The sequence below is a fragment of the Talaromyces proteolyticus genome (assembly GCF_021365285.1).
Source record: "Talaromyces proteolyticus strain PMI_201 chromosome Unknown BGW36scaffold_5, whole genome shotgun sequence".
Taxonomy (NCBI): domain Eukaryota; kingdom Fungi; phylum Ascomycota; class Eurotiomycetes; order Eurotiales; family Trichocomaceae; genus Talaromyces; species Talaromyces proteolyticus.
In genome coordinates this window covers 1,114,556-1,141,326 of record NW_025764281.1, presented here as the reverse complement: position 1 = coordinate 1,141,326, position 26,771 = coordinate 1,114,556, and the positions used below count along the sequence as shown (strand labels likewise).

The following is a 26,771-nucleotide window of genomic DNA, read 5'->3' as shown; positions in this document are numbered from 1 at the left end:
AGGACGCCCACTAAGTAAGAGACAAGGCCACTAAATTCGTAAATATTTCATTAATTTCAAAATCCGATGATTTAATTGGTTAAAAATAATACTAGTTGTCGTAGGCGGTGGAAGAATTTAATGAAAAAAACTTGCATTGTCCTTAAGATCGATTTAGTCTGCCGAATACTGTCCGCGCCAATGACGATGGGGAAGACCCTATTTTAAGTAACAACTCACAAGGGCTCTGCAGCTGCGCCGAGGCTCAGATTGGTCGAAATTCGAGCCCCACTTGATTGAATACCAGACGTTTTGTGAAGCGACTTTAGTCTTGTTTTTCTTTTAGTTGCGGCTCAATCGTGACCTGGAGAAAGCATAGCAAGTTGCGTATAGACAAATTTATTGGATTCACTGTTGTCAAATGCCACTCCACCTACGATATGCAAAATGAATCGCATCGAGGGAACTTTTTAGCTGATTGGAACGTGCCACTGAATAATCAGAGCTAAGGTTCGCTCAGCTTAGGGGGCTGAACCGTAGTGCTTATGACTAGTATTGACACTGATCTTCAATAAAATTACTAAAAAGGCTCTGCCAAGGTAATAATCACTACGCTTCCCAATCCTCATCGACCTAGATGCCCACTATCAGGAGCAAGACTATCTTTTCATCTATCATTTTGCTCTCCATGCTAGTTACTAGTTAAGTTGAAAAGAACCCTCTGTGCCGCCCTTTTCACCCAAATTCCAGCATGGCTGTTGGTCAAATTTTCTTATCCTCTGGAAATCTCACACAAATTCTTCGATCGCCTGCTTTTAAAGCACTGCTAGCGACTGGTATCTTTTACTTTTTTATCTTCCAATATTGTCGCATCCGGTTTTGGCGTGATCCGCATTCAGCATTCTTTGATATTTCCAAGGTTTACGACTGGCAATACAGTCTTACTAGAGAGCATGAAGCACATCACTTTATCGCGTTCCATAAAACACTCTTGGTGGACAATGACCATCAACAATCCGACGAGATCTTGAAAAGCAACGATGAGCCATTGGTGTGCGCTGCATTCGTAACCGTGAAAAGAGATCTGGACGACTATTTTGAGGACTCTATCGGCTCCATGTTAGAGGGGCTGGACGATCGAGAGCGGCACGCCTTGCATTTGAAGGTAGTATTTGCCAATACTGATCCGCAGAGACACCCCAGCTGGGGACAGCCGTGGTTGAATCGAGTAATCGACTCGGTAGAGTCCTATGAAGTACCGCAGTCAACATTCCGAGAACTTCAGAGATTAGAAGCTGAAGAGGATTTTCGGACCAAAGGTGTCTTGTAAGGTTTCTTTTCTCGCTGTCCCCAATCATTGAATTAATGCAATCATGACGGTACAGTGACTACGTATATACCTTAAACCGCTGCATGGAGACCGACGCACCATACATCGGGATTTTCGAAGATGATATACTTTTCGCAGACGGGTGGATGGCAAAAACCATGAAGGGACTGATGAAGCTGAACCACACTATGGAATCTGAACCTATCGAAAACGTTGATGAGACCCTTGCTCCGACAGCTTCGTGGTTATATATGCGCCTATTTTACACCGAAACGCAGTTACAGTGGGAAGAAACCGATTTTGCATACCGAAATATTCACATGATATTTCTAGTTGCAATGAGTACAGGCCTTCTCATCTGTATGATGACTCGAAGGCTCTTTCCGCGAGCACGGTCAATCTTGACATATAGCACAATAATAGTCATTTGTTTAGTGACAATTCCTGCTTTTACTGGGTTATACTTCATGATCGGAAAATATTCCGTTCATCCACTTCGGGACGTTGTCCCCATGGATGCTCACGGATGTTGCTCGCAAGCCCTTATCTATCCTCGCCAACATGTTCCCTCTCTCATCGACTATCTTGAACAGGAGAGGAGTGGTCAAACAGACTTGATGATCGATGATTTTGCACAAAAGACTGGATTAAGACGATTCGCCCTAGCTCCACCTCAGGTCCAGCATGTTGGCCTTCGCTCAAGTCGAAAAATGGCAGAGGCTGATACACAGAGCACGTGGGCATTTTGGTTCGAGGCAAATGATGCTAAAAAGCTCAAAGAGGAGCATTTAAGTATCCTCAACGATGACAAAATCGACGCTCTGCTTGGCAGATTTCAAGTTTAATAACTAATTACTAATGGTGGATGTTTGACTAAATCCATTACAATGGGGAACAAAACTCAAAATAACATTCTTTCATCAATTGCATATGAAAGACATATTTCCGCACATTTTCAATGTCATCTGAGTGAACGTCAGATTTGCTGGATCACAGATCGTGTGCGGATATTACCCACCCGAGGAACATTTAGCGGCGAATCGCATGAATATTCTAATATCATAGAGATTTGGATACGTGCTATTAATATGCCTAAGGCCCATGCGTGTGCCTCAGCATTCGATAACCGTTCCTACAGGATAGTGAAAGGTAGGCACATTACCTACAGAAATGTTGCTGTTGGTCCATTCCATTATCAACCTTCGCTTTTATTACCATGCATTCTGTGAACTTGGTCGTCTTGCGTCGATTTTCGAGTTGGCAGCGACATTATTCCCCAGTGATGGTCATCCCACAGCATGTACGCGGAGTTGAGAAGAATTGTAGACAATTCCCTGTATTCCTCCCCGGTCGAAAACCAGGAAAAGAACAACCACTAGTCCTCCGAATATATCGATGAGGCTGCCTAAACAATATTAATAGACGCCATCGACCTGCATAGAGGTTCTAAAAACTGCCTTAGTTAATTAATCTGGTAGAAAGGGCTAGTATCTTACTTTAGATGGAGTCGATTTAAGCAACACATGATTTAATTGACTTCAAATGCGTGACAGTGTATTCCGGTCTTTAGTTCCGATTATATTCGAGCTAAAACAACCCCAATCTTTTATTCACAAATATCAATGCTTATGGTTTCCTTAGTGCCTTCAATGTTATCCCTAGCACTCTCCGTCCAGGCGTTGGCCAATTAGGGAACAATAATGCTTGAAGATGCGACATTATCCGACGCGAAGGAAATTGACCTTTTGCTGTTTAGAAAGTTGTGCGAATCAAATTACTGCTAACAAAGACCCATACGAACGGAGAAGATGGCCAAACAACGATGTACGTACAAAATTCTCCCGCCAGTATTTTCTCCCCGCCACTCACTCACACTTCAACATTGTTGCTATTATAGGAGCATGCATACATGAACAATTATCCAGAATGAAACTCATAGTCACCGGGGCTACCGGATTCGTCGGTTCGGAAGTTGTTCGGCAAGCGCTGCGCAATCCTGCTGTCAGTTTTGTCATTGCCATCGCTCGTCGGGTTGTGCAACCCCCACCAAACGAGGATGCGTCCAAGTTCCAATCATTTGCCTTGGACGACTGGACAGGACCCTATCCTAAATATTTGATGGACGGCATAAAGGGAGCTGATGCATGCATATGGTAGCCTCAACCTCTGTATACTTCGGTCGATCTTTAGACTGACAGTTTGTCAGGAGCCTTGCAGTCACCCCGACCAAGTCCAGGTCGATGGACTTTGCGGACGTAACCACCATATGTCATGATTATACCGTCAATGGTATGCAAATTATGGCCGCTGTGGCAAACAAACCATTCCGGTTTGTCTATGTTTCTGGTGTATTGATCGAACGCGACCAAAGCAAAGTCCTACCCCATATGGGAGAATACCGTCTGATGCGAGTCAGTGATCATCATTTCCACCAATTACCATGTATTTTATTTCTATATACAATTTTATTTACTCTGCTATAGGGACGTACCGAGAACTTTCTTGTTGACTTTGCTCACAAAAACGCACCAGATGTGCAAGTAACTGTGACCAAACCTGGAGCCATCGATGCTCCAAGTATAAGAGAGACGTCCGACGCCATGGTCAAGGCCCTTTTCAATATGTTTGGCCATACACCGCGTGTTCATGTATCTGAACTTGCTGCCGCAATGATCGACCAATGTCAAAATGGAATAACGAATGATCCCCTGTGGAGTAGCAAACTGGCCGAAATTGGAAAGAAAGTGCTGAAAGCGGAGGATTACGTCTAATTACATATTATTGCCCTTGACATAATGGTTTTGTATACCAATATAGGCCAGCGGGTGGAGGTACGTAACATCTAACAGTGCTCATCGAGTGGACATCTGGAATCAACTAAAAGGTATATCGATTAATCTGCGAGACACGATCCAATGTTTAACGTACTATCAACTTATTTTCAAACATGGTGTGGCTTTATTTGAGTAGACCACCTTGTCAACTAGCGAATCGATATTACCTATATGTAGACTCGAGTGCACGTAGTTATATGTTTTTTTGGTTCTATATAAATATGTGTAAGATCGATTGTATTAATATTGTTCCGTCAATTGATAAATAAAAATATTTATACCTCAGAAATGAGGAAACCACTAAACTTATAACAATAGATCCAAATATTTGATAATTGATTATTCACATGTTGTGATATTCTGTTTTCCATGTTCTCAAAAGCGAAGATCGCCCAAAGGCATTCCCATTCCTGTCTTCAAAATTAATTGGCAGAGCAGCCTTGAGCATTGCGGCGCATCGGGTGGCATTCGGTATTGAACACCCAATAGTCAAGATTAACAATTTCTGGATCAACGAAAGAAAGATACAAATATTTGAGGACTTCGGCGAAGTAGTAGCTAGATGCATATTATATCAGCCAGACCGCCATGATGGGTCACAAGATGGGGACTATATACCTGGGCAACTCAGAAATAAAGCTCTTTGGCTTATTGACATCGGAAATTGGCGCAGATGGAATCTTTGGTGTGCTTTGCCGTTCAAGATTGCGGAATATCTCCCAATTGTATTCTTGCCATTTGGAGTCACCAGTTATGCGGTATGCGTAGAAGAAACTCTCAATTGACTCGGGGAAAGAATCATATTCGGGACTCGTGATAAAATAGCCGAACTCAGCACCTTGCTGTCGGTAGGTTCTGTTGGTGTTCCAAGAAGGATCGTAGGCTTCATTTGATGCATTATACCAACCCCAGCCTGTGGAAGTGAAGAAAATCGGGTTAAATCACATCAAAAAGAAAAACAAGAGAACTGGGCTTTATAGATAGACGTACTCAAAGGTCCAAGCCCGGTCTCAGTTGTGTTATAGAAATAATGACATGAGTCTGTAACAGCAAGACCGAGGTCGGTGATATCGGGCCTGTTAAGGAAAGCACCCCCTAGCAACAGGTTTCCACCAGCGAAGCAAGCCTAATAGATTATGTTAGTATAATATCTTTCAATATGTTATTAAGAATCTCGAGGCCTACTCACATAGTCATCCATCTGCCATTCGATATTACCAGCGGCATCACCCTGGCTAAGGTAGGTCAATTCTGGATGGTCGTATGGATGTAAAGCAATGTGTTCAATTGAGGACTCGACAGTGGTGAGCCAAAAATCTTTCATGACAGCATTTGCTGCGTTGCTTGGGTTGTAGTAGTACGTTTTGATCAGATACTAAAAATCATTAGCAAAATGAGTACCATTATCGATAAATATACACCTACCTCAATGAAGCTATCAATACCAGCTTGCCATCCAAAATCGTAGGTAAGAAACTTTCCAGTCTCAGTATCCAGATTGCTACCAACCAGTCCTGGCCAAACAGGACCTGGGTCGGGATAAATTAGATTCCCCTCAGTCCGAAGAGCCTAAAAGAATTAGAACCGTAACCTTCAATTCCCAAATTCTTCAGCGAGGTCCTAGGTAAAAGTCAAACTTACCAACTCGCGGAATGATTGATCACCAGTGAGGTCAGAAAGCCTCGTAAACTCCAGGATGAGGGTCCCAGCAACCGCAACATTGGTAGCATTATATGTGACGTTGTTAAGCGGGTTCGTAAACTGAGAATTAATGGGCGTATTGGTAGTAAAGTTGATATTGGCAGTTGGCAAACCGCTGGGAGTGTCAAATTGCGGTTTCAGCTTATCACCCAAAACCTTTGCTTGCGACAGAAGAGCCTTGACATTATCACTATTGTAAGTTCCTTCGGGAACATATCCACTGGTGAGCAAATCGTAGGCTGAAAGTAATCTAATTGTTAATAACATATTAGCATATCTTTGTGGGAGTCAGCATTTAGAGTTATTGGTGCCGTACCCTCCCAAGTAACGGATGATGGCATCAAATCCATCAACAAGTGAGTTAGCCGTGCTATTTCTCCGATGTCAGCAACTAAATGCATATTACCCAGAATACCAGGACATACGTGTAATCAGTCTTGGCGATAAACTCCAACTGAGTGGCAACAATTTCAGTCAGGTTCATCAGGATTGCTGTATCAATACCATCAACAATGGATGCTCCCCATCCGAAGATGTCATTTTCACAGGAATTGTTGAGGGTAAGCAACTGATCCCAGCCAAAACAATATTCTGCGTACTCATTCCAAGATCGTTTATAAAGGTCTCGAACCGCATCGGCACGCGATGTATTCAAATTGGTACCCGATGGGAAGTCATACTGCACTTTGGTGCAGGTTGGATCGCTAATCTTGGTCTCCGCTGGAGGCCAGCTATATGAGGAATGGGTTCCAGAAGGGACAGTGTTCTTAGGACCAGGGTAGAGAGGCTTTGCCATCACTGTTGCTGCTGAACCTGACCTCGTAACACTTGCGGTGTTACCAGTCGCTGCAGCGACACCGGAGATGGCCAAAATGGCCAGGCCAGCGGTACTGAGATAACGTCCCATGGTCTAAGGTAAGCTCCAATAGCATAAAATTTGATCAATGTTAGACGATTGGGAATATTGTGAACTCGGATAAGCGGTCCAGATAAATAGCAATTGGGAATCAGTCTATATAAGTCTAGTAATTGGTACTCGCGTGCTACCAATTGACCCGTCAGTCGCAACTGTGAAAGACGCGTAACAATGCATTGCTATAATTAAATGGGTAGAGCTTCCCCTGAACTGAAGGATTGTACCCCACAGATCGGTTAATTATTTAATTTCGTGGTGGTATAGTTACATTCTAGAGCCAACCACAAATAACGCTAGACACGCTAAGAATTGATAAGCTTTTGTTCCTGAGCTTCGCATCAAGTGGGCGTCTTCCAAGCTTTTGGAATTCTATTCCCTTTCTTCGAGTGCGTCGTTTTCGTTTCTTTAAATCATTTGTCTTTCCACAAGACTCTGCCCAAATTTGCACATATTTTCAGGATTATTTGCTCCACAGCCACAATTTTGCAGATTCCAGTCACGCTTAATATTTAGTCGCAGGAGTGGATGTACCTGGTCATTGATAATTTGATACTGTACCAGCAACACTCTCTTGATTTTCCCCTAGTCAGTCGGATGGCTGTCGGCTGTGGCGTGCCTAACGCAGATCATGCCTTGAATCAGACGTCAGCGGCCTCTTTCGTTGTACCGCGTCCCGACTGGTCGTGTCGTGTCGTGTTATTTACGGAGTCAACTCCGCGAGTTCCGTAATCGCGTCAAGAGAGAAATAATCTACTTGGACCACAATAATCAGGAACTGCTTGTCGTGATCATTGGTTGGAACCCCGCACTTCTAAGATGGACAGTAAGCAGTAGTAGCCAGCCAACGGTCGCCACAATACAACGCAACAATACAACATTAATTACTCAATAATACTGATTAATCATGTGTTATCACATTAGAACGAGACGAAATAAATATTCCGCGATTCCGGAAAGAATTCTCAAAATATGATGTCATGAAGCAGTTTAAATGTTGCTGGTGATTCGCCATTCAAGCTAAAACATATAGATCAATAGATGTAGGGAAACTAAGGCAAGTGGGGTAAAGAATCCAAAACCTGATAATACTATATGATCTCAATTGCACCGTGATCCTCGGCTCCGGTTTCCCCTAGAAAGTTTGCTAGTAGATTGTTCTTCGTACGTTGCCAATTCCTTCGACTAGAAAAGAGAAAATTTTAAATGTACTCGTCGCATCACAGAACCTCATCAATATTTAGGTTTACTATTAAAAAAAAAAAAAAACTAATAGTGCAACCTCCGATAGGTGGAAAAAAACTAAATCTTCTCATATATGCAAATTTATTCTTTGCCTGTTTGTTTACTTGTGTCTAGGAAATTGGCTAGACACTTGATTCTATGAATTCGTGATTGTGGAAGTAGCGACCTCTTGTGTGGGTGATATTAATTTCCCCTATTTTCGGACGACCCCCGCCAATTCTCCGTACTCTCAGATGTTGGATTATTCTACTACGTAGTATCAAATATTATTCCAGACAAAGCGAGATAGTAAATCCATTAGTTTTTAAACTTTGACCGATTTGTAATTAGCATACTAGGTACAGTTCTTAGATGGAATTACCATGCGCTGGAGGGACCTAGGACTTGAGAGCACGTCTGATAATGCACCATATACAGAACTCGCTAATATCTATATGCTTATTGTAAAAATTTAAGATTTCTCCAGATTCTTGCGGTCCGGGCCCGGAGATGTCCCGGACTGAGGTCGAAAAGTTTCACACTACCCCGCAATTCTCGATATGGAAATGGATATACAGGTTCATGTGGACTTCGCTCTTCACACCCGATGTCATTATCCCGGCAATTAATTTTATTAGGGATGACTCTTCTCATTATTTACCGAATAGGCTAATTCAGAATATTCGAATATATGACTATTATCATGTTAGCTATATGTCCTGCTTCTGGGTTTCGGTCCGATTTACCGAACTTGACATAATTATATAAAGCGTTAAATTCCCACTCAATTCACGGATCGATTATGAGAATCTAGAAGCATTTTAGGTATCCTTCGAACCATACAAAAGTCAAAACAACATTCAGCCACGAAATTATTCTACAGCAATGGCACAAGTATCCTGGCTTTCCAATGCAATTACTTGGGCCTTTCTGTTGGCTGGAATAGCGAGCGCTTCTCTACAGATCGTTCCAGGTGCAACTTGGAGAGCCGTAAGTACTTGTAGTCTCATTTGCAAAGGATACTTCTCCTTTACGTTCAATGGTTGCTAATGAAGATCTATCTGCGTGTAAGGTTAACACACATGCCCATGTCCAAGCCCACGGGGCTGGTGTCATCGAAGTTGAAGGTACTTACTATCTTATCGGTGAGGACAAGACCAACGGCTCCTCGTTTCAACATGTCAACTGTTATTCTTCCACGAACCTTGTTGAATGGACATATGTCGGTCCGCTCCTGAGTCGTCAGTCGGGTGGCGACTTGGGCCCGGACCGTGTAGTTGAACGGCCTAAGGTAATTTACAACAAAAAAACGGGAAAGTATGTTCTCTGGATGCATATCGACAATTCTAATTATAGTGAAGCAAAAGTCGGGGTTGCAACTGGAAGCTCTGTGTGTGGATCGTACGACTATCTTGGGAGCTGGCAGCCGTTGGGCCACCAGTCTAGGGATATCGGCCTGTTTCAAGATGATGACGGAACGGCCTATTTACTCACTGAAGATGTAGGTCTTGCTCCATTTTTGTTCCAATTTTGTTCTGGTTTCCTTTCTCTCTTTCTTTCTTCTTTTTTGAGAGAATTGTAAGAATTGGGTACTAAAAATGGTTTCCTGACGATAGAGAGCAAACGGCCTCCGTATTGACTCATTGACTGATGATTATTTGAACGTGTCTGAACCTATCTATCTATTTTCCGATATGGAAGCACCCGCTATTCTCAAAAAAATAATTACTACTTTATGTTTGCCTCTCATTTAACTGGGTGGAGTGCAAACGATAACGGATACAGCTATGCAACTTCAATGTCTGGCCCGTGGTCGAACTGGACAACTTTTGCAACTGTGGGTACCGATACCTACAATTCACAGACCAATTATATACTTCCTTTTCCTGGCGGGAAAACAGTCATGTACATGGGAGATCGTTGGGTATCATCGAATCTCTTTGCTAGCACCTACGTATGGTTACCACTTACCATCGATGGCACCAATGTCACAATGCAGAACCAAATCAGCTGGGTTCCAGACGTGAATGGCGACACATGGTCATCGTCACCAGCTGAGACAAAGAACTACGGAGTCAACGCAACTCTGTCCAACGGTGCCAAGCTTGTATCATGCAGTGGTTGCTACGATGACGAGGCGGCAGGCTATATTGGCGGGCCATCTGAAGGGACTGTAACATTTTCAAATGTATATTCTCGAGCTTCTGACTTAACCACAGTCCAAATTCAATATGAAAATGGTGATTCATCAGCAAGGTACGCAAATATTTCTGTGAATGGTGCCACAGAGCTCTTGGAGTTTCTGCCTACAGCCTCTGGGCAGACACCTGGGACAAGCGTTCTCTTTTGCAAACTTGACGACAAAGGAAACAATGAGATAGTCATTACCACATCAGATGGAACGTATGGCCCAGATATCAACATGCTTGTTGTACCCGAGTCGTGATATCGGCACGCTTAGGTGAAAGCGGCACTTAAAAAAGTCTAGGATTTTCGATGTTGACATAGTAAAAAGATCCACTTCTCAGCTTGTATCTAAGTAGAAAGAAATTGCTCAAGTGCCATCAATTCTTATGAATATTGTTTATCATCTCAAGTTTCGTAGAGCCCTGTTGGAAAGCGGCCAACGCCAGACGGGGACCGATAAGGTTATCTACATTAATGTCAAAAGGGTTTCTATCCTTCCATCTGATGGTTTGAAAATGTAAAATTCAAACATCATTATTCATCGTTCGTTCGTTCGTCGGACCAAGATTTATAGTCCAGTTTTAGCAACATCCTTTTACCTGTCGCTATGCCAATACTCTCTCAAGCTAAATACAAAAATGTGCCATCTTCGCACTATATGCCTAGTTGCAACATCATTCGATCCCACTCCCCGCACAGGATATATCAGTATTAGGTAAGCAATCATTAAGGAAAAAGCCCTGAAAACCCTTAACAATAACCACGTAGTGTTAGCATAGAGCAAAATAAGGGAGAAGTGTATTGAGAACCCTGCTCAACGCCTTCCCAATCTCTCGTTATACATTTGACTCCTGCAATTGCTCAGGATGGATGGATGTCATTCTCATCGGCTGATATCCGACACGGCCGACGACAAACCGGCTTGTCGCTCACAATGCCGATCACTACGATATAAATGATCGATAACTCCTAACTACCCAAAGAATATTCATTCAACTGTACAGTATTTAGTGTCCTTGTTCAAGTCCATTTTTATCACCAAAATCAAACTTGTACATACAACATGAGCCCATCCACTACTTTTCCAGCCTCCACGGGCAGTGAAGTCCGCCTCTCGGCACGCAGAAACGATTGCACCAGTCCAACCGCCGGTCTCGCTCCAGGCTATCTACAAGCTAACATGATCATCCTACCATCCCGCTATGCCAATGACTTTCGCAGCCTCTGCGCACGAAATCCCGTTCCCTGTCCTCTTATCGGCGAGTCCTCTGCCGTCGGACGGTTTGACGCTGTCAAATCCTATATATCCTCTTTATCATCTCCTTCTTCCCCGACGAAAAACAAATCCGAATCCGTGATCCAGACCAATGATCTTGACCTTCGCCGAGATGTTGGTCGATACATGGTTTATCAAGACGCAGAGCCTGTCAAGACTGGCTGTCTGGATATAGTTGAAGAATGGACGTCCGATCATGTTGCTTTTCTAATCGGTTGTTCATACAGTTTTGAAACTGCTCTGATCAATGCGGGGCTACCGCCACCGCATGTCCTTGCAAAAAGAAATGTCGCCATGTACCGCACTACAATTCCTTTGTGTCCGGCTGGCGTTTTCACAGGATCGACATATGTAGTCTCGATGAGGGCATATAATAGAGCTGATCTATCGACTGTTCGTGAAATCACATCAAAGTATCATGCTACACATGGTGAGCCTATTGCTTGGGGGTGGGATGCCTTAAAAAAGCTTGGGATTAAGAGTATCGACATACCAGATTGGGGTGATAGTCCGGTTTCACAAGATGGAAGGCCGTTGGCCAGTCTGGTAGGGTCTGAGACGGTCATCCCAGTGTTCTGGGGCTGTGGTGTCACTCCTCAGGAGGCTGTCATGAGGGCTGGGCTGAAGGGAGTTGTGATGGCTCACCTGCCTGGACATATGTTGCTTTTGGATTGTGTGGATGAGGATATCCTTTAGGTTTATCATAGTAAGTTTCAGCCGCATATTGGATAGTGCAAGAAGGTCAGGTCAGCTGCGCCTATTAGTTACCCGCCGCACGGAACCTGTCATGAATTCACAACCGTTCTAGCCATCTAGGAGGCTGCACCATGGCCATTGACTTGAACAGCCCTCGGACACTACCATTGTTTACTTCTGATACTCTTCCTAAAACAAATGATTAAGTCAATTGATACATCCTTGCTTGGTGGTATCTTATCATGATAAATGTATTATGAGTTACATCCGTACCCAGCTTCTCAGGTATGACGGACGCATGAATTACATAGAGTAGATGGCACCCTTACAACATGAATAGACCCAGATTTATCCTTTTTAGTGCATTCTTCACATTTTCTTCGCTCCCTACGATGGGCAGATGCCTTGTCCGTTTTGAGGACTTCACTTCTCACTTAGGATCACCGACACCACGTCCTCCTTATGCAAGAACTAGTCGAGCTTCACCAGCAACACAACATCTGTATTTAAATTTCGGGTCTTACGTTCTTACTATCTTTGCAGGAAGCTGCTGAATGAATGGTTATTTCGGTGAGATTACCCCATCATGAGAAACTCCCCTCATATTTAGAGGTTAGTCTGGGTAGTTTGAGTAACCATATCATCAGTGTTCGAAATCGAGAAGTTTTGAGCAAATTCAAAGGCGGTACAGCAATTATCTGGTGGAAGGGGAGACAAAAACTCAAGACATTGTGCATTAGCAATACCATATACTCGCAGGAGCCTAATACGCCAGCTCAACAAGCTCTTCCCCTTTTTAACCTCATTGGAATTAGTAAATTGCGCCGCTATTGTATCGGCATAGTCCCCGAAAGTCATCTTCAAGCAACAATTAAATGCATTAATGATGAAATTCCAGCAATCCTAGGTTCAAGCAGGTTTTGGGGATGCCAATGTAGAAAGAAAGAAAGAGATTCTAAACACTTTGTCTGCTATTCAGCGGGAATTGGACGAAGTAAGAAGCTTAGGATGCCATGGGAATATTTTATATCTCTAGTGTCGTGAATCAATGATATCTCACGCGAATTAGTAGCGAAATCCAATTACTAGTTTAACCTGTACATGAGTAGGTTATAAATAGCCTGGACATAAATTTCAATTTATTATGAGATTCAAAACGATTAGCATAGCAGTGGAGAGCCAGCGCGTGACAAAAACACGCATGCTCTGGCAGTCGGTATTTGTTACTTCCACTGAATAATTCCACTCTTCTCACTGTCTTCAGTTCAATCACAGCTCATATGTAACTTTCTGCCGGTACTACGGAACGAATTCAACGGGTGCTAAGAATATCGGTGTTGGAATGAGGAAGAAATGCGCTCAATGGAGAATGATGGGCCTGGATTATGGGGTGCATTTGAAAGCTATATTCAGTTATACCTCGATTAAATCTATTATTTGGTCATTGAAGTATTCCGGAATGCCCTCAGGGTTACACGTGGTAGGGGTAGGTCGACTACAGTCCCTTTCTATGGCTAGAGGGTGTTTTGACAAATGATAATAACGAATTCGGATCAAAACTTGCAAGCTGTGCTGAATTTTCTCACTTCAACACTACGTCATCGTCAAAACCTGTCGCTGTATTGCATCGAAGATAGTAATGGGGATTTTGAAGCAAAAATGCTCAATATCCACACTGATTTCCTACACCTACTCATACTTCAATTGCGGGATAAATCATGGAACCTACAACGCGGCGAACATGGAACATGGCATTTTTCACGTATTTCTCTCCCTTTTCTATCTTTCTCTTTCATCTGAACTTCGTTCTCACGCACCTTTAGGGGTAGGCAGCGAATGTCGCTGGAAAGCAATAGTTTCGTCCGGGTACCGCTCGCCGACATTTTAGAATGCACCATCTCTGATGCACTACAGCGGGAAACAAAGGACACAGTGGACAAACAGTCCGCCTTTATTGAAGCTGATCTGAAATTTTTAAGAAATGAGAATGTGATCCAAGAGAGTGACATGAATCCAGAATTTCAGATATCCCTTATAGCAGCAGAAAAAACAGATAGAAACACCTATCAGGGCTATTGATGATCTTATAAACATTAATTTAGAGAATAAATATTTGATGGAAGGGCAAGACTTGGCAGGAAATCATGCTGGTTCTAATTAAATTCATTTTCGCTTCTTATCATAATCGTTGGTCGGAATGTAGAAATAACGCTAAAACTGGTTCCCACTAGCCGTCATTTTCGGCGTCATTTCTACAGCTACTTTCCAACTGTAAAAATTATATTTTTATTATAGTCATTCTTTAATTATAGTTTAGATATTTTACATCTATTTTTGATATTATTCCTAAGATCCTCTGAACTAGTGACGGGGGTGCTAAAACTTGAATCCTGTTAACCCAATGCCTTATCTATTATTACTTAGTCGAAAAGAGCAGACCAAAGTTATTGACCGGAGCCGTCTAAGATAGCAGTCAGGGAGGGGAAGATAAACCAGATAAGTACTTTTTAGTTATGTGGTAAGTTCAATACTAACTTTGGGAACAAAGCTAAAATACTGGTTGCTTTGCCAGATAATTGGCGGTAGCCTGCATACCCCGCGTAGCCAGAGCCACTATTAATTCTAGCAGCAATTGCCACCAGGAATAAAGTCGTAACTTCACTCCCCCAACACGAACTGTGCCTCAAGAACAAGGAATAATGCCACACGAGTCCCACCAACAATCTCACGCGGATATAGACCCTTTCAACTCTCGTCACAGCGAATCCGCTAAATAATTAGCTTAGAGGGCCGATTATTCCAATTGGAAATGCCAACACCACTGGGGACCACAGGAGACGAGGATATGACCACAACAGGGACCCCAGAAATGGGCTTTCCCTGGAACTTTGTTAATTGGCAAAATAACGAGGAACAGGAGTTCGATGTTACTGCATGGCAATGGTCATATCCAATCCTGCCGGCTCTTCCAGGGAGTGTCAATGAAGCAGATCTGGATGGATTACCCCAGAGTGCCGGACATTATGATCTGGACACTGCTCCCTTGGACCCGTCGTCATGTCACACATCTGCAGATACTTTCCAAGATAGCCTGGACATATCACGGGAGGCATACTACACCCAAAGACGGCCCCCTCGCCGGCAAAACCACTCCTGCGACCAATGTCGCTCGTCGAAAAAGGCCTGTGACTTGTCCATAAACATGGTAACGCAGAAGCAAAAACAACTAGGAGCATGTTCCACATGCAAGGTGCGAGGCTTGGATTGTACGACGACGTGGCTCGCGAAACGACAGTCTGCGCTAAGTACTAGAAAGCGAATGCAACCAATATCGGCGGTTCCCGCGACCGATCCTGGCAGTAGCACCAGCACCAGCACGAGAGCAGACAAGCAATCTCTGAATGAATATATTCCGCCTCACCAGCTTCTCTCACCGTCTCTGTCGGGGCCTGAATCAGACCTAGCCAGACACCTAGAGGCGAAGGATGCGTGTTTACAAAGGTTCAATCTTTACGTTGACATATTTGACATGCCCGTTTCGCAGTGTCTCTTGCAAGGGAGCATGCCTCCTTGCTATAGTTCTGGAATCGCCGCCTCTGTTCCTCTGGGTAATAGCTCCCACATGGCCACATACCTTAACCGTGCCGACCGATGGATCCAGTGCTGTTCGGACGCAAACTTGAGCCACCCAGTATCGATGACTGTGAGATCACAGACTTTCCGTACGGTAAGAATCTTAGACGCTCTATTTCAGGATAAAGCGATATCAAGTTCACGCGATGCCGCAATCACCGAAACTTACAAATGGGTCGCTATTGCTACATCGGCACAGTTTGCAGTTTGTAGGGACAGCCATGGTCTTTCCCCAAACAGTTCTAGGGAGACTAGGTCAAAGAGTCGAGACTTTGCATATGCAACATGGCGAATGGCAAGACAGATGGTATTTGGTAATATTGCAGCGGTGTCTTCATTTCGGTATGGCGTCTCCTCGCTCATATTTGGCTTTACCCAACCCCCTAAGTCAGGTGAAGATGATTCTACTATGGAGCAAGACGCTTTTTACAGTCGGAATGAAGGTATTCGACGTCTCCAGATCCTCTGTATACTGGCACGGAAGCGTCTACGGACAGAGGATGATCTCCGAGCTCTACCACCGCATGTAAAAGAGAATATCAGGGAATTGATCGGGTCTGTTGAGTGGCTTGTCGAGATATCAAAAGTGGTGACAACCGTTCTAAGAAGTGGAGTACTTCATGATCTCTACCCTGCCGATGCGCTTCCTACCAACACAGAAAGCGTTTCTAACATCGGAGAAGCCGTTTCAACCCCCAATAATGATAAATCACCGTGTTCACAGGAGATGTTTGACTCGATTCTGGTGCGAGAGAAGACAAAGGATGACATCTTCGTAACACAATGGCGCGATGGCGTCTGTGAGGACACACTTCTGCAGAAACTCCGAGAGTTAGGAGCACTTACCATTGTCCTGTGGAAGTCGCTAGCAAATCTGGCCCAGGCGGCTGAAAAGAGTCCGAAGAAAAACCTCGAGTATGCGGCTATTCACCGATTATACTCTATGGTTACCACGACCATTGACCTGTGGCGATCAAATTTCGGCACTTTTGACGGAATAACAACGGCGCATATCCAAAATTCATCTTCGACATTCCAGAACATTCTCTCCTTTTGCTCAAATGATGGCAACTTAGCTGTCATGATATTCTATGACATCATACATAGGCTTGAGACGCATCTCCAAGGGCAACCATCCACTGTAAATCAAAATAACCTATTGGAGGTGCTCCGAAACGACAGAAGTTACCACAAGATGCAGCGACTTCTAAGTGCTAGAGATATTTCCACGTTAGCCTCGATATTCCACGGAGTCTGTAGTCCAGGGTTCCAGGGTAAGGATGGTCTGAAGGCTTACGTGCAAGATATTGCTTCTCACCCAGTAAGCTGCGAGCTTCTATCCTTCTTTAATCCTCACTGAAAGAATACTAATCCCCGAACAGTATCCTATAATGCCACTGCAAGCTCATATGCTAGCTGCTAAAGCATTCTCAGAGGAGGTTCAAGGTTCGATTGCCAAGCTTGATATGAATCACGCAGCTGATATGACAGCGGAGATGAATATTTGTCTGCAGGCATTACGTGGGCTTCAAGAGACTCTAGTTACTTGTCCAGACATGTCATATATTGAATATTAAATGTTAGTACAATAATTTTATTACATAGAATTAGCTCTTACTGTTACAGTCTACAATGATAAGAGTAGGAATATATATATAGCAATTTTGAAAATTGAAAAGATGTACCCGCAGAGAGAGTATTTTTTGTAGTTATAGGATTACCATATCTTTGTTTAGAGGTGCCAACCTATGTTCTGCCACTCATTATTCAAATAATAGACCAGGCCGAGAAGGAGCATTTTTGTTCTGCTCGTCCTTCATCATATCACTAAGCTTGTAGGCTCTGGCAGCGATGGCCACAGTTACGGTTACCAACCAGGGTTAGTGTGCTTCGGAGCCGCCAGCGGAGCCGCGGAGCCGCGGTCAAGACATATGGAGGCTGTTTCGGGTTTATTCCCGTATTAGGAAAAATAGGCATACTAAAACACTAGAAATGCCAGGATGTTAGAGTACTGTGTAGAAGAGCAGCATTTTAAAACACAGGACAGTGCATCTAAGGGACGCAGCTAAGGAAAGCTAGAGCAGCCTGATCTAGGTATCATTCTCTCAAACCAGTCTCATCATGCTCGACCAATTCGACGTTGCAGTCATTGGAGCTGGGATGGCAGGCATTATCGCCGCCCGCGATCTCAGCAATAAAGGTTTCTCGGTTGTCCTCATTGAAGCCCGCGATCGGCTCGGTGGACGAACTTACACGGAGCAAGCCTTGGGTAGCCACATTGACCTAGGCGGCGGATACGTTCACTGGACCCAGGCCAATGTGTGGCGCGAGCTGCACCGATATGGCATTTCGATATTTCCCCCTCCTACCGCGAACAAGGTTTACTGGCTCGCTCAAGACAAAGTGCATTCGGGTACTGAGGCCGATTATTTTTCACTTGTTGACCCGTTAATAGCACGGCTAGTCGCCGACGCTCGCGCTCGGTTTCCCATGCCCTTTGACATCTCCATTGTGGACAACAGTGATATTGAGAAGCAGTCGCTGGAGGACCGAATTTCGTCGCTGAATCTTTCTCCTTATGAGCGTGATGTGCTAGATGGTGTCCTATCTGGGATTGTTCATTCATATGAAGAGCAGGGAGTCGCTCAGCTCCTTTTGTGTGTGGCTGCATACTTTGGCGACTATAAGGCGTTCTTTGAAACAGCAAGTTTCTGGAGCATTGAAGGCGGTACTAGAGCCCTGGTTAATGCCATCATGGGCGAGACAAAGGCTGAGCTACACTTGTCTAGTCCAGTCCGCTCCATCTTCGATGACGGCACCAGAGTGAAAGTTACAACACGTGCTGGCCTGGAAGTATACGCTCGGCGAGCTATTGTTGCCCTCCCACTCAATACACTCCAAGACCTTCAGTTCACACCAGATGTGTCTCCACGAGCGCGTGCCTTCATTGACCAAAAAAACCCCGTGATGGGTGGCAAGCTCTGGGTTAGGGTCAAGGGCCATATTGAACCGTTCACGGGTTTTGCTCCTGTGGGTAAACATCCCATCAATGCAGTTCGAACTGAACAGTATCATAATGGTGACACCTTGATCATGTGTATTCTCTCGGACGCGGCTGCCATTCAAGGGGATGATAAACATGCAGTGCAGGAAGCATTGCGGCTGTTTGTGCCTGATATAGAGGTTGTAGATACAGCCAGCCATAACTGGGCAGTGGATGAATTCTCCAAGGGCGGTTGGATGTTTCATCGGCCAGGAAGTTTGACCGAGGCAGCACCGTTAATGCGACAACCCCATGGACTCGTACACTTTGCTGGTAGTGACATCGCGGCTATGGATGTTGGTGCCATTGAGGGCGCCTTGGAGACCGGTGTAGCTGCAGCTCGTGACGTGTATGCTGCTTTGTCTACTTCTTAGCTGTAATATTAATTCGGATTATATAATTTATCCACTTACACTGTTTTGTGTTTCTGAGAGGAGGTAATAACCGTTCTAACTTAGAGGTATATATGAATCTTATCTAGAACGCGATGCATGGAACAGTATGGATGTACAGGAAACCACAAAGAAAATAGAGAAACTTTAACTTGCAGAATCTGGTTTAATGGTTACTACCAACAAGTTATTGGTTTATAGTAGTATGGATGAAGATATGGCAATGCTGCCATACATATATTTGATACACGCAATATGTACCTTAACTACATTTACCAAAGCAGATAAGGATGAGTATTGCTTTTTACTAGGTGGCTCGATTATGCATAAGAGAAATCCGAAGCGTAATAAAGGAAGACTACACTCTTTTTGGTAGTTGCGCGTATTCGCCATTATATGATATTTCAACGATCCATTGCATCTCCTTACCGATGGTAGAACTTATTCTCTTGTCAATCCCCTCCTGCTAAGGTACTCTGTGATTACTACATTAATAGGGGGTCTCCCCAATAGAACCCTCTGCCTTAAAACTCAGATTACTGAGGCATTAAAACATGTTCCTCCATTTTAATAATGATCTTCTAGTATACAATAAGTCAAATTTGGGTAACATTGTAATCGCTTCACAAAGTCAATTCCAAAGATTACAGTACCAGCAATGATGAAACGTAAGCGACTTCTTTTTGTTCCATCGTGAAAGTTGTGCTATTTCATGAATCTAGTCCTATCTACTGCTAAGTATATATGTATCGTTCATAAATTAGGGAATATTCCGGAGGGGGTTCAAACTTGGCTACACTATACAGAGACTACGCTGAGAGATCAACGTCAACCTTCTGGCGATTTTCTTTTCCATTTTCCACGTCTTTTTCTATTTTCCCTCCACAATAAAAGCTACGGCCAGAATCAACGCTACATCAAGGCCAAAATTCTGCAAAATCATGAGCACTATTCAGTACTATCTCCGGCCTAGAGTCGGTGCCGCCGGATCCTCCGAGCCTTCTCCACCTGTGTATCTTCTAATTACGGCCGAGTTTACCCGCTAGACCGTCCCTAGAATACGACTATATAAGCTCCCATAAAATTATAAGACTGGTTATGGACATAAAAAGGCAAGTACATAAGAGAAGTTTCCAGTTCTCAACTTACGTTTCACCTACACTTCCTCACAACGATTTGCGCAAGGTTTTTCAGCTCCATACCAAAAAAAAAAAACACATCATAACAATATGACTGCCGATCGAGTGCAAGTTGTTTTTATCGGCGCTGCCGGTGAAATGTGCCGTGTGGCAATCGAACGTTTTGCTATGGCAAGCAATGCCTCACTTGTTCTCGCGGACATCAATACAAAGGCTCTAGAGCCACTCGTCGCCAAGCTGCCCAGCGAGCGTGTCATCACCCAAAAGCTAGATCTATTTAATGAAGCCGCTTTGGATGAGATAGTTCAGGGTGCTTCTCTTGTTGTTCTTGGAGCAGGGCCCTATTCACGAACATCCAAACCGGTTTTGGAGGCCTGTCTAAAGCGGAAGGTGCCTTACCTTGACTTTGACGATGATGTAGAGAGTACCACGGCTGCTTTGAGTTTACACGATCTAGCCAAGAAGGCGAACGTTCCGTTCTATATTGGCTGCGGCGCCTCGCCAGGGATGAGCAACGTTCTAGTTGTTGATGCAACTCAGAACCTTGACACTGTTGACACCATTGACATTTGCTGGCTAGTTGGTGATGAGCGTCCAGGTATAGGGAAAGCAGTACTTGAGCATCTCATGCACATTGCTGCCGGTCCTTGCTTAACCTGGGCTAATAATAAACCGACTCTTAATGAAAGTTGGGTCGAGACAGCGTATGCTCCTATGGTTGGTCATGTTGGAGAGACACTCTTGCATGAGACAGCACATCCAGAGCCTGTTACTCTCCCGCGGATCTTTCCTAGTGCTAGTCGAATTCGTTGCCTAGGTGGCCTAGATCCCGCGCCCTTCAACGGCATTGCTCGTGGGCTTGGTGTTGCAGTCCGTCGTGAAGCACTATCTCTGAGTGAGGCCGTCGACTTCGTATCTAATTTGATTAATAATCCTCCCTCCACCAGTGGATGGACTGAAATGTTCAGTGGACTTAGCGCACACATGCGCGGTGGGGATATCAGCGTCAAGGAGCTGTGGCAGCTAGTATCATACGGTGCCCATGCTTTAGGGCCATGGCGCTACGCTCTCATGGGCATGATTGATCAAATTAGGAGCGGTGAATGCACAACTGGGGAGATTCTGAGCTTTGTTATCTCCTCCGTCCGCGGCCAGACAGCGCAATACCGTGGCAGTCTTCTCGTTCGAGCCGTGGGTACTCGCAATGGCCACCCCGCGATGGTGATCAAGCGGACAGCAAAATGTGGCAAAGACTCCTTCCTAATGAAGGACATGGCAGCTATTACTGGCAATGCATGTGCTGCCTTCATAATAATGGCACTTGAGGACGGCCAGAAACGGGCTGGCGTTTTTGCACCTGAAGATTGGGCGGCGCCTAATGTCTTTTACAGCGCCCTCGAGAAGTTCGGTACTCCGCGAGAAGAAATAGTCGAGTCTCTCATAGCTTAACGCAAGTATTTTCTCTGGAAATGCACTACGTTAGGCCAAATGGTTTGAATTCTTATTTTTCGCTATCATTCTCCTTTAGAAAACCAATAAATTGGCAGATATATGTAACTTCCAGTCCGCTATTGAAATGATTTAATTATATAATCTTTCTTCTAGAGTCTCTCGTAGAGCAGTAGCGGTGGCGTTTGTATTTTGGGGCTTATTCTGGGTTTAGTAAAAGTAGCCCTACTAGGAGACTAAAGATACAAAGAAAGGGACAAACTGCCCCATGTAGTTATCATTATCTCCGACACGTTCCGTTCGTACCTTCCTACTGACATGATAATGTGGTAAGGTGGCCGGTGGATAGGCCTATTTACCGAACTAGCGACGGGAAAAAGGCTTGTTTTTTGCTAACTTTGATATGCATATATAACAACAATAAACAAGGTCAATTATTATTAAGAAATTGAAAAGCTTACAGTGGAAATCATGTCAGCATGGAAGGATACCATGGCAGGGAGATGGGATGAAGAGTCAAGACTTATATAGAACTAATCCGGAACAGGATATAGACACTACAGCAGGCTCATTAATTTCACTACTCTATGTAGGTCCTGAGGAGCTAGTTTATAAACAAAAAAAAAATTAAGATTGAAAATAATATAATAATGACTTTCGCAGCTTGTCACAAAAGAGGATATGATTGGCCATTGATATAATCTTTTAATACACGAAGTCACAGTCTATCCCCCTCGACCTTTGGATAAACCAAGATCTACCTATAAATTACTCACACTAACTATCCCACTGCTGGAAGGAATTTGAAGAAGGAGGGAAATGGGAAATGGGAAAATGGCTTGCCGCTCTGACCAGACATTGCCTTCAAGGTTATGTGATGCTAAAGCGGCCCCGGCAGCGGCTCCGACGCGCGCAGTGGGACCAAAAAGCTTATCATCCCTCCAGCTGGGAAATTAACGCAGGAGATAGATATGATAAACATGATAGATATGCTGCCAAGCACTTGGTATTTAAATGCTACCTGTGATATAGGAATCCCTGTTGGATCACACGAGAGCGTATTTTCCTTCCGTCAGTGCCCAATATGTCTGTAGACCCTGAGAAATGTCCCGCAGGTAAGAACACCTTAGAACCGGCTGAGCTTCCACTGGAGAGCTCTCTAGCAAACACTTCAATTGGTAATGATGTTGCATCTGCCGAACTCTATTTCCCTGACGGCGGGCACAAGGCATGGCTCACTGTGCTTGCTGGCTGGTTGACGCTCTTCTCAACTATCGGAGTCATCAGTGGCTTTTCGGTGTTCGAGAGCTACTATAGCACCACAGAACTGTCTACATACACGCCGAGTGAGATCTCATGGATTGGAAGTCTGCAAATCTGGGGTTGTTTTGGCTTTGGATTATGGTCTGGCAGGCTTTCGGATAGCCGTGGACCCAGGTTTCCACTCGCTGCGGGGACAGTTTTCACGGTGCTCGGCACAATGATGGCATCCATCTCTAAGAAATACTACCAATTTATCCTCTCTCAGGGGATTTGCTCTGCAATTGGTCTTGGTTTTTCTTTTACTCCAGCTATTGCTGTTCAATCTCAATGGTTCCTTAGACGGCGTGCATTTGTTGGTGGGTTGGTCATGTCTGGCCAGAATGTCGGCGGTTAGTTTGCATCTTTCCTACACTCTAATGAGATTGGGATCTAGTTACTAACTTTTCGCCATCTATTTTTTTAATGCTATAGGAGTCATTTGGCCGATCTTAGTAAACCAGCTCATCAATTACAATGGGCTCTCCTGGGGCTGGACTATGCGAATCATTGGATTCATGCAGTTGGCTTGCATGGTTGCTGCTACACTGTTAATCCAGCCTCGTTTTCCTAGTCTGCCAACACAGCCTATTCCAATAAGGCAGTTCTTCACGGACAGGAGAACTATAATGTTTACCGTTGCAACCCTAATCACCTTCTTCGGCATCTACATTCCGTATGTAAGTAAAGAATTGATGTCAGTATCCTCTGCATTTCAAGTTTATTAACACAAATCCATAACATATAGTTCTACATCTCCCTGTATGGTACGCAGTGGGGTATGTCAGCGAGTAGTTCATTCTATCTCTCAGCAATTCTGAACGCTGGCGCATTCGTCGGATGCTACGCATTTCCCGTCGTTGCAAAGTCCAAGATGGGCTGTTTCAACAGTCTCACTTTTGTTGCATTTGGTTGTGCTATTACTGCCTTTGGTTGGATTGGTACTCGCAACAATGCGGGTATAACCGCATGGTGTGTGATCTATGGATTCCTCTCTGGCGCAATACAAGCACTGTTCTCGCCCTGTATATCACACTTGTCACCAAAGCCGTCACTTATCGGCACATGGAACGGTGAGCATTACTCGCTACTAACATTATCTATTCATTTTGATGTATATTTCTAACGTGATTACCGAAAGGGCTTTGCATTACTGTTGTTTCTTTCGCTGTTCTCGGGACGGGACCTATCGCGGGCAGGATGCTGGACAACACGGGCGATATCAACTATGTTCCGATGCAGATATTTACAGCGGTCTGTCTCATCGTGGCCAGTGTGATATATCTAGGCACTACGCTTTGTTTGCCGAGAGTTTCATCCTTGGCGATAGTTGGTTAAACTGGGCTTGATTTTCCCATCAATCCATATCCAGGTATTATTATGTGTGGAGCCTTGTGTGGTAGTATCTAGTTGACCTTGACTTTTCCCGCCGTGCTCACAATAAAACTTCCAAGAATTAAATATATAGCTGCCATTTCAATATGTTCAATATCAAATTGCAGAACTGTCTTACGGTTGGAATCATCAACCTAAGGTTAGTTTGTGAACAAGCAGTATAAGAGAACATTACATGTGCGTCGCCAGTCATGGCCTAATGTTATCAATTCCAGTAGCACTCATTTCCCTCCAGAGCAATACGTATAATATTTTTAGTCCAAAATTGCCTGTAAAATCCATTTTGGATGACACAACGGCCAGGAGAAGAAAATTCCAACAGGAGACACCTCTGCTAGGTTCATAATTACTTACAAAAAACAGTAACTTAGAAGATAATCCTGAAAATCATGTCTTTCCCTTTCTTTGATTCACCTTTCACTTCATATACATATGAAGATGATCGTTACAGTATCCAATATTTAGTTCTCGTAGTGGTAGAACCTTTTCTAATTAGTCAAGAATCTTTTCAGCCATGCCTTCACCTTATGCCCCTGTTTGGTTTCTTTCTTATCTCCAACGTACAGATTGTATATCGGAGCTACATGGCCTTCCCCCTCGCCAATGAAGAATTCAATTGAAGGAAACCCGGTCTATACAGTTAGTATACATTTGAATATTCCAATGCACTATATCTTGGTGGATTATATTACCTTGACTTTGACAACGAACTGCTTGATGAAAGGCAGCAAAATTTCATTTTGGCCGCCTAAAACCAAGATTTCTTGCACTGGGAAGTTACTGAACCAACTCGAGGGCGCCGTTACAGGATCTGTGTAATAGTCTCTCTCTGTCTTACCCAGGTACGCTGAAGCCCACGGCTTAGCAGCATCTGGCGTGATGATGTCTCCAGTACAATCGTATTTCCCCGCAACGGTCTCCTCAAGGGAAGTCCAGGGCGCAATAACAACAGTGCCAGCGAGAGATTCGGAGACATTCAGGTTTGTGATGGCAGGATGTGAATGAGTGAGGTGCGAAAGCACGCCAAGGGCTAGGTTGCCCCCTGCAGAGTCACCACCTAACAATATATTCCCTGGGCGGTAGTGTGGTATGGTCAGTACGTATCGCAGTGCTTCGACGGCCTGAATAAGCTGCACTGGGTATTGTGCGTGCGGGGCCAGAGTATAGGTCACGGCGAAGATCGCGACGTCCTTGCCAGAATCCCGCGAGCTCGAGCAGAGATCCGCCCAGAACTTGAAATAGCCAATATTCGCTGGTAAACAGAACCCGCCGCCTGTAAGAAGTGAGCATTTAACACAAGAGGAAGGACCTTGTTCTAATCATCGACCGCACCATGGTACCAGATCAACACGTAAGGTGCATTTTGGCTCCCGATCCAATGACCTTTTGCCCCATGGTCCAACATGATTGTTTCCGGCGTCAGTCGCCTCCTCTTCATGTATATCTCATACATTTTGTCTGTCGGTGGTGACATCCACCTATTACCAATAAATATATTTTCCAGATGATAGATTGGCCAAGGTTCAGACTCACTGGAACTGAAGTGGGGACAATCGCCTTGTAGCCTTGCGCAATATTGAATACGCGACATGGAGATGAAAGCTAGGTGTACCATTCTTGCCTCGTTTGATCCCGGTAAATACTGAGATAAAACCTACCCATAGGATCGAGACTAGTGCTGGAAGTAAATCCAGCTTCTCTGCTATTGATAATCGCTGCTCGGAGGAATTAGACTTTGCCAGTTCACACTTCTCACTCATGATTAGTTGTTGTAGATGCCACAGTTGACGTGGAAGATTTGGGTGATATCTCAAAATCAACGATTGATTGAGTAGTCACGCGCTCGAGGCAGTCAAATTATATTTAGGCCAAACACATGCCCTAATATTCTGCAGAGCCTTACTGATACTTTGCAATCGTATCCACTCCGAAGAAACCACGCGGGGTGTGTTAGAATAGTGTTGGTACCCATTTAAATTACGGAGCCGACGACGGAGCCGTTGTCAACTAGCTATCATAGCCCAGCAGGAAGCAGACAGCTATTGATAAGGTTGGGAAGGTTTGTCATGCAGAATAACTTCCAAGTTTTCAATAGCGGATGGGTGTTTCCAATGCGTGTTCTCTCCGCTGTAAAGCAAAGCACCTGACATAGTAGTTAAGTTTGCTTCTTATTACCCCCGCCTGGAGCCCGGAGTCAAGCCTGAATCGACTTTGCGAATCCAACATAACCTTATTTTCTTCGCCAAAATAACAAATGATAGAGAGCAGTAGAAAGGACAAT

At 44.2% G+C, this 26,771-nt stretch overlaps 11 protein-coding genes across 11 annotated transcripts; 9 read left to right on the top strand and 2 right to left on the bottom strand.

The window, feature by feature from the left end:
* Positions 1 to 730: 730 nt before the first annotated feature.
* On the top strand, positions 731 to 2,154 carry BGW36DRAFT_426366 (uncharacterized protein; the record flags this gene model as incomplete). The annotated part of the gene is made up of 2 exons (XM_046220257.1): positions 731 to 1,305; positions 1,365 to 2,154. The coding sequence occupies 2 exons, from the start codon at positions 731 to 733 to the stop codon at positions 2,152 to 2,154; spliced, it is 1,365 nt and encodes a 454-aa protein (XP_046073137.1).
* A 1,029-nt stretch (positions 2,155 to 3,183) lies between these two features.
* On the top strand, positions 3,184 to 4,296 carry BGW36DRAFT_376574 (uncharacterized protein). The gene is made up of 3 exons (XM_046215901.1): positions 3,184 to 3,462; positions 3,516 to 3,720; positions 3,793 to 4,296. The coding sequence occupies exons 1-3, from the start codon at positions 3,236 to 3,238 to the stop codon at positions 4,078 to 4,080; spliced, it is 720 nt and encodes a 239-aa protein (XP_046073136.1). The 5' UTR covers positions 3,184 to 3,235; the 3' UTR covers positions 4,081 to 4,296.
* A 79-nt stretch (positions 4,297 to 4,375) lies between these two features.
* On the bottom strand, positions 4,376 to 7,018 carry BGW36DRAFT_149560 (glycoside hydrolase). Its single transcript, XM_046209492.1, has 8 exons — positions 6,270 to 7,018; positions 6,161 to 6,214; positions 5,785 to 6,094; positions 5,569 to 5,712; positions 5,333 to 5,518; positions 5,134 to 5,269; positions 4,762 to 5,056; positions 4,376 to 4,701 (listed from the first exon to the last, which is right to left on the bottom strand). The coding sequence occupies exons 1-8, from the start codon at positions 6,749 to 6,751 to the stop codon at positions 4,566 to 4,568; spliced, it is 1,743 nt and encodes a 580-aa protein (XP_046073135.1). The 5' UTR covers positions 6,752 to 7,018; the 3' UTR covers positions 4,376 to 4,565.
* Positions 7,019 to 8,866: 1,848 nt separating this feature from the next.
* Positions 8,867 to 10,427, top strand: BGW36DRAFT_396386 (glycosyl hydrolase family 43 protein; the record flags this gene model as incomplete). Its single annotated transcript, XM_046218154.1, has 4 exons — positions 8,867 to 8,971; positions 9,054 to 9,482; positions 9,598 to 9,647; positions 9,683 to 10,427. The coding sequence occupies 4 exons, from the start codon at positions 8,867 to 8,869 to the stop codon at positions 10,425 to 10,427; spliced, it is 1,329 nt and encodes a 442-aa protein (XP_046073134.1).
* A 410-nt stretch (positions 10,428 to 10,837) lies between these two features.
* On the top strand, positions 10,838 to 12,500 carry BGW36DRAFT_376571 (uncharacterized protein). Its single transcript, XM_046215900.1, has one exon. It carries the CDS (start codon positions 11,232 to 11,234, stop codon positions 12,138 to 12,140), a length of 909 nt encoding a protein of 302 aa, XP_046073133.1. The 5' UTR covers positions 10,838 to 11,231; the 3' UTR covers positions 12,141 to 12,500.
* A 1,476-nt stretch (positions 12,501 to 13,976) lies between these two features.
* BGW36DRAFT_293526 (uncharacterized protein) lies at positions 13,977 to 14,219 on the top strand (the record flags this gene model as incomplete). The annotated part of the gene is made up of 1 exon (XM_046211007.1): positions 13,977 to 14,219. The coding sequence occupies one exon, from the start codon at positions 13,977 to 13,979 to the stop codon at positions 14,217 to 14,219; it is 243 nt and encodes an 80-aa protein (XP_046073132.1).
* Positions 14,220 to 15,009: 790 nt separating this feature from the next.
* Positions 15,010 to 17,350, top strand: BGW36DRAFT_293299 (uncharacterized protein; the record flags this gene model as incomplete). The annotated part of the gene is made up of 2 exons (XM_046210988.1): positions 15,010 to 17,094; positions 17,156 to 17,350. 2 exons carry the CDS (start codon positions 15,010 to 15,012, stop codon positions 17,348 to 17,350), a joined length of 2,280 nt encoding a protein of 759 aa, XP_046073131.1.
* Positions 17,351 to 17,894: 544 nt separating this feature from the next.
* On the top strand, positions 17,895 to 19,190 carry BGW36DRAFT_396383 (monoamine oxidase; the record flags this gene model as incomplete). Its single annotated transcript, XM_046218153.1, has 1 exon — positions 17,895 to 19,190. One exon carries the CDS (start codon positions 17,895 to 17,897, stop codon positions 19,188 to 19,190), a length of 1,296 nt encoding a protein of 431 aa, XP_046073130.1.
* A 1,247-nt stretch (positions 19,191 to 20,437) lies between these two features.
* BGW36DRAFT_396382 (Saccharopine dehydrogenase-domain-containing protein) lies at positions 20,438 to 21,796 on the top strand (the record flags this gene model as incomplete). The annotated part of the gene is made up of 1 exon (XM_046218152.1): positions 20,438 to 21,796. The coding sequence occupies one exon, from the start codon at positions 20,438 to 20,440 to the stop codon at positions 21,794 to 21,796; it is 1,359 nt and encodes a 452-aa protein (XP_046073129.1).
* A 1,084-nt stretch (positions 21,797 to 22,880) lies between these two features.
* Positions 22,881 to 24,433, top strand: BGW36DRAFT_396381 (monocarboxylate transporter; the record flags this gene model as incomplete). Its single annotated transcript, XM_046218151.1, has 4 exons — positions 22,881 to 23,448; positions 23,531 to 23,775; positions 23,844 to 24,168; positions 24,237 to 24,433. The coding sequence occupies 4 exons, from the start codon at positions 22,881 to 22,883 to the stop codon at positions 24,431 to 24,433; spliced, it is 1,335 nt and encodes a 444-aa protein (XP_046073128.1).
* Positions 24,434 to 24,978: 545 nt separating this feature from the next.
* Positions 24,979 to 26,250, bottom strand: BGW36DRAFT_294698 (lipase/thioesterase family protein; the record flags this gene model as incomplete). The annotated part of the gene is made up of 4 exons (XM_046211121.1): positions 24,979 to 25,122; positions 25,183 to 25,763; positions 25,823 to 25,968; positions 26,024 to 26,250. 4 exons carry the CDS (start codon positions 26,248 to 26,250, stop codon positions 24,979 to 24,981), a joined length of 1,098 nt encoding a protein of 365 aa, XP_046073127.1.
* Between the last annotated feature and the right edge of the window lie 521 nt (positions 26,251 to 26,771).